This window comes from Anarrhichthys ocellatus, unplaced genomic scaffold (assembly GCF_004355925.1).
Source record: "Anarrhichthys ocellatus isolate YVR2014 unplaced genomic scaffold, GSC_Weel_1.0 scaffold29, whole genome shotgun sequence".
Lineage (NCBI taxonomy): Eukaryota > Metazoa > Chordata > Actinopteri > Perciformes > Anarhichadidae > Anarrhichthys > Anarrhichthys ocellatus.
This window is the reverse complement of record NW_022280059.1, coordinates 4790476-4799838: the sequence shown is the minus strand read 5'-3', so window position 1 is coordinate 4799838 and position 9363 is coordinate 4790476. Positions and strand designations below refer to the sequence as shown.

At 41.1% G+C, this 9363-nt stretch overlaps 1 protein-coding gene across 1 annotated transcript in view; it reads left to right on the top strand.

Moving 5' to 3' along the window:
* Positions 1-9363, top strand: part of b3glcta (beta 3-glucosyltransferase a) — a 56321-nt gene that overhangs the window by 3106 nt on the left and 43852 nt on the right. Inside the window, exon 2 of the mRNA XM_031863802.1 lies at positions 5554-5597. Within this exon, the coding sequence (XP_031719662.1) occupies positions 5554-5597 (44 nt within the window). The remainder of the gene's footprint in view (positions 1-5553; positions 5598-9363) is intronic.

Genomic DNA, 9363 nt, shown 5'->3' with positions numbered 1-9363 from the left:
GAGAGAGCGAGAGAGCGAGAGAGCGAGAGAGCGAGAGCTCAGCCGCGGCGAAAAGATCTCAAGTAAATTCTTCGTTCTGACCGCCAGCTGTCACGGGTTTTGGGGAGTGATTGAAGGACTGAGTTCACAGACACGAGCAGCCACGTTGAGTTCTCTCGGCACGCTGGACCCACTCACATGTGGGTGAGGGGGTCTGTGATTCAAGAGGGCTTCAGGGTTGAGCTGCTGCTGTGGCTGCCACTCACTGAAAGAGCCAGCTGAAGTGGATCAGGCACCTGGTAGAGATGTCCTCCAAAGAATGAATGGATGGAGGTCGCAGTCATGTATCCACATGAATCGTAATTAGATTTAACTTCAGTCACTTATCATATAAGACAAAGCAGAACATCTTCACATTAGACCAAATGGAACCAGAACGTTTTTTTTCCTCAATTATTAAAATTGTTGCATTTAGATTATTTTGATAACTCGACTAATCAATTGATCAGCTTAGCTTTTCATCTCCACCTATTAGCAGGACTGATTCCTAGTCCTAAAACCATGACACATCTGGTTATTTTAACAATGTATTTCCCATAAAATTGTTCACACTATGCAGAGATATATAAAATTACACATACTGTGATATAGGATTTTATCCATCATTTACAGTTAAGTGATGCTAAAGACACAGATGTTTGGCCAGGCAGAGCCACCGTTACAAGACTGTAAACATGACAAATGTATTAAATCATTGACAATAACATTTGGACATTGGTGTTAACGGTTAGTGTTAAAACTGTTTATATGATATTTGACATACATTGCAGATCAATTAACTAATGCTTTATATTTTATCAGACAAAATACTCCATGTTTAACTGTTTTTTTGTTTCCCTAAAATATGGCCTATCACTTTCAAAACACCTGAAGGTGTTGCATATTAAGCAAGCTTCAACTGTATTTAGTTCAAAATAAATGATCATGAGAGAACGCTCCTGGCCGGGTTGCGAGTGCCAGTATGGATTCTAGGTGGCGCTTGAGTGGACATGAAAAGTTTAGATTTAATAGGACTGAAGACGCAGATGAATCCGGTGCACCTTGCATGGCTAACATACAGATCAGATGCATTATTACAGTTGTAAGTGCAGAGCAAACTGTGTGCCATCTGTGCCTGTTCTTTGAGGAGCTATACCTTTATCATGATAGTGTCTGCTGCGTCTGTCACCGTAAAGTCTTCATCCATGAAATAATTGTAGAAATAAACATTTACCTTTCGTGATTCACTTTACAGATTTTTCACCAACAAAAGAAAAATAAAGAAGTGTGAAAGCTGCATTCTTTGATCAGGAACATAGAGTGGTTTCCCAAAACTCACTACAACAAACATTCTATATCAACTTATCATCGTGAAATGTGTTCAGACTGAACACAAAGCTAAATTTCAAAAAGGGACTGAAAGCATGCGATGGAAAGAATCAAACAGACTTAGATCTATGGAGCACAAATTGATGTTAAATCAGGTGTGCAGAGTTTAAAGTGTTTCTCATTGAGCTGTGTGACTCCGCTCCTCGAATGCACAGAGACCAGAATGAAACCGAGAGGGGTCAGAGCAGACAGAATTGGAGTTCTTGATAAGTTTTGAGATCAGTCTGCGCTGCACCAACCATATCGCCCGACAAGAGCGTCCATCTACCATTCTGCAAAAAACCCACAATAGGTTCAGTGACAAGGTCTTTTTGTCATCGAATGCCAATGCTTCAAAAATTCTCGCGTTCTGCAACATCTGTGCATGGTAGCTATAGGTTTGGTGAATAAACGTGGTTAAAATAGAAAGCCAAACGTAAATGGAACATTGCTACATGTGAACAAACTCTACTTTCCGCCTCGCTACATATTCGGCAAACTGCTTCCTGCATTGGCACTAAACATTAGCTCTGGAATCACAGAATCGTCCAATATGGACATAATTTCGAGGTGGGTTGAAGGAGGCACAGTCTGCACGGTTAACCAACAGCTGCAGCTCACCTCGGTAGTCGGAACTCGTACTGTGGTGATTACAGACGGCAAAAAAAAAAACCCTCTGCAGCCATCAAATTTGCATGAAGATGAAAGTGAACTTTGTGTTAAATTTTAACACACCTTAATGGCAGAAACAGGCGACATGAGAATCCCATTTGAGTCTACTTTGTCACCACGGGCAGAAGTCCAATATTCCTTCAGCTCTTACCTCTTATTTGATCTGGCAGCTGCAGAGGAAACATCTGAGTCTCTTTTGCTTGCTGAATGTTTTTACTGTCCTCACCAGCCACTCTACTGCCTTAGAGATAGCGTTTCTGCACAAACTCCGTGGCTGGGAGCTGCTGTCCGTGGGTTTAGAAGGGCTGAATCCAGGTTCAATTGCCCTCCGTTTGGGGATGTTTGTGCATTGGTCTGCGTTGGCAGTTCAGTGCAGTTTGGGCTCTTCACTATTCGGCCTCTTTGGAGGCCTTCAGTCGTCTCATTTTGCTTTGAACAATGACACGTGGACGTGGTGATTATCAGAGCCCTTTTAAAGCTGGCACTGACTGCTAATTAGCATTCAAGGTAATGTAATACAACCTCCACATTTGTCCATTTGTATTGTGTGGTGTAAAGCATGTAGCTACTTCAAAGTACTTTCATGTGGAGTCTCCATTTATTTCGACTCCCGCTGTCCCCATTAAATCCTGGATGATGTGGAAAGTTCAGTCAAACACCAACCAACTGTCAATCAAGAAAATCATCGCGACGCTTAATCCCCCTGAATCCATCAAGATCTTTTTACCTTTCAGACAAATGGTTCGCAAGAAGGACATGGCTGCTGGCACAACCGTTCACCTGGAACAACAAGGAATTGTAGTCCTGTAAAGTATGTCGCCCCACCCACGATGCCTATTTTCTTCGTACACCCATACCAACCTGATTCCCTTCCATAGTTGTGAGCACAGTGTTCCCTCGGCTAATTGCATCGAGCGTCTCATTTTCTTACAAAGACGATGGGAAATTGAGAGGCTTGTTGAAAAGGATTCCGAGCTTTCGGCATGTAGAGTGATTTGCAGAGTTTCTAAAAATCAAAGCAGGCGAGTTCCCCCGTCAGTGCGGCTCAAATGGAAACACGCGTGGAAACAACAGACTTGATTATGCAGGCTGAAGAGGCAATGAGACGGAGGTGCTCCCATCAGCACTCCTGACTTCATGTAGGGAGTTACTCCTCTCCTCCGCGTGCCACTGCCTCGCCCTCACCAGGCTATGAGCTATGAAAAGATGGCGAGTTCGTTATAGAATGTAACTGTGATCACGTTCCTGTTGGAGGCTTCGTTTCACTGCAAAAATGTTGCATTTTTAGTGGTGTCCGAAACTGGGATGCCACATGACAACGTAGTGGTTACTCGCTCTACGGAGCTCGGGATTTGCTGGATCAAATGTTATGTTTGTGAACTTCACATGGCAATTATGATTTGTGGACATTAGATAATACTGTGTTTTGCTTGAATTTGGTTTAGTTGGCTTTTCGTCGCTGATAAATAAAGGAGGCAGTGAAATGCAAATTGTTATTACATTTCCCATTAGTTCCTCCTTTTATCAGCCAGCACAGGCTTTTCTTTTCTTTGGGAGCCATAATGATCCGTATAGGAAATTATAGAGGACAATGGTTCTAGTGCAACAACTGCTTAAAATATGTAGTAGATGTTTAAAGAAAAATTGTGTAGCTCAAGGTCTACTTAGCTTTGGTTTCTAGGGCTTTCAACCATATCATGTGATCATCAGGAGATACATTACATTACATTACAGTCATTTAGGGGACGCTTTTATCCAAAGCGACTTACAATAAGTGTATTCAACATCGGTATTCAAGAGAACTACTATCACCAGAAGTCATAAGTGCATCCCTTTTTTTACACAAGCATCTAAGAGCATAAACCAGAGTCACAGTACAGTGCAGAAACAAACTAATATGAATACAATAAGTGCTGAGTGGAAGGCTCAGGGTAGGCCTTCTTGAAGAGGTGAGTTTTCAGCCTGCGCTGAAAGATGGGCAGTGACTCTGCTGTCCTGACGTCAGTGGGGAGTTCATTCCACCACTGGGGGGCCAGGACAGAAAACAGCCGTCACCGGGTCGGTCGGCCGTAGGGACCTCTGAGCGACGGGGCAACCAATCGCCCCGATACAGTTTCCTTAGTTGTCACAGAAGTGTAGATGTTCAAACTTTACATTATTCTGAGCTCTTTTGTGACTTCTCATCCACGTTGGCTTAAAAATTAAGATTGACAATTTATTCAATAATCGGCGATTTGAACAATATTGTTATTTATAGTATTTCTGATGTTATTTGGTATTATATTGGGTATTGAACAGGTGAATTCTATTAATGAGATGCCACTTTTTCTCAGCTTATTTGTCCTTATTTCCAGGGACTCTGGTTGATATGGAGGATCATCAGAAGAAGGCATATTCTGAGCATTCCTATTCTCATCACAAAAATGCTCTATTAACAGTAAACTGCAGTGAACGGGGTCCTATTCAAACAGCAAACAAAACAAAAGTTGTAAAAAGTGTGAAAATCTGATCTTCTCCCTTTTTGTCTTTCTGAGAAAATCCGTTAAGGTGTAATCACTGTTTTCTGCTCTTTTGGAGAGGAACATGCAAAAAGAATATTCCTTTGGCCTGGTTGGCACATTTGGACTGTGTGAAAACTGGCTTGCATCACTTGTTGTGTTTTGGCGCCTTAATGACTAAAATAATTTGGTTCCTTACACTGTTCGTTTGTTGTGAACTGGTGGCTTTTAGACACTGAAGTGTTTTGAAGTTAAATCAGCTCTTTGAATAATTCAAGAAGAGGGTTCCCTTGCAAAGGGAAATTGTATCTGATCAATTTACTGCAGAATGAGTTGCAAAAAAACAAAGTCACAGAGATGGTATCTATCTTATATGTATCTATCTTATGTGTACCTTTTTTCTATCTGTTACAGTAAAGCTGGAGTTCCTAGAAATCGTTCCTGCTTTTAGGTTTTAATCAACACTCTCAGTTTCCCTCTATTAGCTGCTGCTGCGACTCAGGAGGAGGAAATTTAACTCTTCCTCGGTTCTATCACCAAATTAAAGTCAGATTTAAAGCCAACCGATGTTGGAGCGCCGGCAGCCTGATTTAATTTGAACGGCTGTATAAATTCATTGTTAGAGACGTGGCTGTTTTGTGACGTATTGATTTGAAATCCTAGGAATCTTTCTGAGAAGATTTTCTCATCTCAGAATCGATGGCAATTTAATTGGCTAGAAGCTCTCACGGCTCTAATTACAAACTTGAACAGACGAATGGAGCTCTCAGAGTTCCAACGTAGACTCAGCAGGAAAGGAATTAGGCTCTGAGTTATCTCCTTAATAAGTCTTTTTATTTCTTTAAATACAATAGCTTAAAGCAGGTCGTTCTGTTTAGCCCTGCCTGCGTACGGCAGCTTTAAGATAGCCTGAGGTTTAACATTCATTTAAAAATAATTGATTGCTGTTTGTGTCATTGCCTAAAAGAATATAATTCTTCTCTTTCTATTCTTACAGTCCATATCAACGTCTCTGCTGGCAGCTCAGGTAAAGGCTCACAGGTAAGGAAAACAGCTGACACGTGATTATTTATTTCTTGTGTGGAGATTAGTCTGAACCTTTGCACTTTTGCTTGTTTCTTGATAATTAGGTTTAATCATTCATCACCTCCATTAAAGCCTTAATTACCCGGCCAGCTGAAATTAACATCCGTCTTTTTTATTTTTTTATGGATGGATTATTGTATCCGCTAGATCGGAGGCTTAAATTCCTCCACGATACAAATCCATGTGCTCTTTCCTTAAGTGCGAGATGATTTTCTGCAGTTGCATTCTCTAAGTCTGCTGCTCGATAAATAATTAACATGTTCAGTTGCTCTACTTCTCATTGGGTGTGAGAGGATGTTGACAGTAAGTCGCTCGGCAGAGGTGCTTAGCATCACAGAAATGGGAAATTACTGTCTTGCTTCTAACTGATGTCGACCGCTTCTCTCCCTGGAGAGGTTTCACACTTGTGCTTTGTCGCTTTTTCATTTTTCACATACAGTTGTAAATGATGTCACGCAGTATTTAAACATCCAGTGTAATCTAAGTGAAAATATACAAAAAACACGAAGAAAAGTTTGCTGAAGTCTGTAGTCTTCTCTAAAAAAAAGTGAGTCACATTTTTAGTTTGCCTTTTAATTAAGTCATAGCTCAGTCTCGCACAATCTCAAGTTTTTTTTGTTTTTTTTCCCCCCTAGAACGATTAGGGGACAGCTGCCTGTCAAGAGTGATAAAGCAAAGATTTAAATGGCATCCATTCCGGAGAAGAAACCCATTAAAGGAAAGAAAAGAGCAGTGCTTTTGCAACAATGGAAATAAGGATTAAAAGTAAATGTAATGTGCTGGGGAAAATTAGGCATTATAAAAGCTGAGAAACTGTGTTATGGAGTTAATGTTTGCCTAAACTCTTACTTTATATCTAGACATAAATGTCAAAAGCATCAGAAGAGCATCTCTCTCTGTCCTCACCTCCCGTCTTGACCCGGACATGTGACTGCTTCTGTTTTTGTCGAGCTCATGGGTGGTGTTGCCTAGTTACCACGAGACCACGGCGGTAGTTTGTCACCTTCACTCTCCCAACATGCCCCGTGAATGCATATTAATACCACTATTCTGACAGGTGTTTCCAAGACGAAGAGTAGGGCCACAATGTGTTTTACTCTTCCTGTCGGGACATTTGTTGTATTTAGTAAAACTGGTGCAGAGCCCGTTCCAAAGATGGCCGCTCAGAACGGGCCAAATGCTCGGCCTGTGCCGATGCTGCTCCTCGAGAATCACTCGTACAAACAATTTCACACTCGACTGATGCTTCCTTTGGTCCTCGGCAATACACCTGCCGTGACATAGTTGCATCACACATAGGAAACAACGGTGAAATAGGTCTGCAGCCTAGTTCACCGGGAAAAAACACCTGGGGCTGACTTTACTGCAACCTGTGTCTGGGGCCCCCAACTAAAAGGGCCCCTAACAGCTTAAGATGTATTACAATGTTTATTTCACTTTTCTAACTCGTTGTACCCCGAAATAATCCGCAAAAGCACTCAAACCATGCAACTCAGCTGTATGGTAATCTACATTCATGTGTCAGGGAACTGTTACCGGTTACAGATACCATTAAAACATAATGCGTTATTATTCCTTAAAGAGCAGTTCTCCAGATATGAACAAACATACAGACGGACCGATTTGAGATTCTTTATAGTTGGTGTGTTTTTCTCATCAAGCCCACCTGCACAGTGGAAACCAGGTTGTTGCTCCCTTTTTTGGTCTCCTGAGCCAAAGAACAACGTGAACAAATTAGAGAGGAATACAAATTTGTAGGTCATGGAAGCGCTCCACTTAAGTCATGGAAAGTCGTGGCGGGAGGCCGGGGAAGTCATTTACATACGGTACACAACATTTTGCAACACATGCTTATGAATTAGTAGAGTATAAAAGTTAACACGCTTGATTTATTATTTCAAAAGTAAACCAGTTGCCCAATAGAGAAATGAATGATTGCTTTTCGGACATAGGATTATTCACTTCCTAACATGTTCTAAGACATCATGCTGGCCTACACATAGTATTCTACACATGTTTTAATGATTTACAACAAATCAGTCACTCTTATGTTATTTCCACCTGGGGTGTGCAACATGACGTTAGTTTAGCTGTCTGTTTTGGGCCGTTGGTGGTTACAAACAGGTTCGGTAATTAACGACGCGCTAACATGATGACAGTTTTCAATGTTTTTCTATTTTTAGCTGAGCGATGCCAGAGCAGTGATGCTGGTTTGCCCTCAATGTTCTCTGTGAAGTTTGCTGGCAGTGATCAAGCAACGTCGCCTCAGCGTGTTTTATGTGGAGTGAGCGCTGCGCCAGACTACGTTTAAGAAATAGCCTTTTAATTGCTACATTGTTTGTCAGCAGCCAGCCATGTGGTTACTTTGGAGGCAATTTGGCCCTGTTAATGGCATGCAGTAAACACACCAGTCATCATTTTGTTATATTGAAAACTCAACTCCCGGCGTTTGCTCCTGGTGTTCTTCACTACTGGAGTAACAGTTTAACCAGCTTTAAAAGTATTTTCTTACTATTTAAGTGCTTTGATTTAATTAATGCCGATGTGAAGGGTGGTTCATGTGGATTTTGAAAAGTAACTGATAAACTTTAAAGTGTTACATTTGAGAACAGAATTTGGTGTGGCGTTTTGTAACCTTGTATGGCTGTATAGTTTTTTAAATGGGGAAATTGGTTACACTGTTGAGTAACTTGCAATATAGTCTTAAAAACCAACATAAATAAGTGTGATGATAAGATTGTGGATCTTAATCCTGCCTGAAAATAAATAGTTATGTTATATTAATGCTATATCCACCTATATTTTCCAAAAGTATAGATTTCTTTAATGCACATTTCCTATCTTTCGGTCGGCCACTTTAAACAATATGAATAACAACTTGCAGTAACCCGACAGTTTCGCCAGTCTTGCATATAAACGTCATTACTGTTGAACAGTTGCAAATAGTAGCGGTGGAAGTAATTTGATCGTTTGAATAAACCATTAATAATCATGAAGTATATCGTTTATCTGGCTCCTGAGAAGCTGAGATTTTAGTGTGCTTTGGAAAATGGTTAACAAGTTAAGATGCAGTGCATTCATTGCATATTAAACCACCAACGTATGCTTTTAAGGTACTGTTTAGGTTATCAGCTTATGTGAAGTGTTTTTTTTGGGCCAGTGGTCGGTACAGAAGATCTGTCTCTGAATACGAGAGGATTCCCCATCTGACTTCAAACAGCCAGGCTCAGCAGGATTAAAAGCCGGCTAAATCTGCAGCGGCTCCTGAAGTGTGTGTGTGATATGGGTAACACTGATCTCAGAATGCAAAGTAGCAACCGGTAGTATTACACTTCCAACTACATGCTCGTAGAATAAATAAAAACATTTCCAGTGTGATTCTGCAACCCGTGGCTTATTGTTTGCTCCCTTACCGTGGAGGAAGAGATGCTCATCTGTTTCACTTTGCAGGCAGGATTTGAAAAGTTGCTCTGCTTTGATCCATATACTGTAGTTGCTGAACATCGCTACAAAAGCCTTACGATATGTAAAGCAGGGAACATGGTTGCAGCAGTAAACATTAAAGTGTCGTTTTCAGTGTCTTTGAACACAGTCCATGACTTGCATACAGAACACGTTTTTAGCACCCCTCCTCCTCCTTTGAAGACAGCCTGGAGCCTGTGATGACTGGCATCAGTTTGAACTTAGAATGACTTGGAGGAGTTGGCGAAGGCGAGCAAAG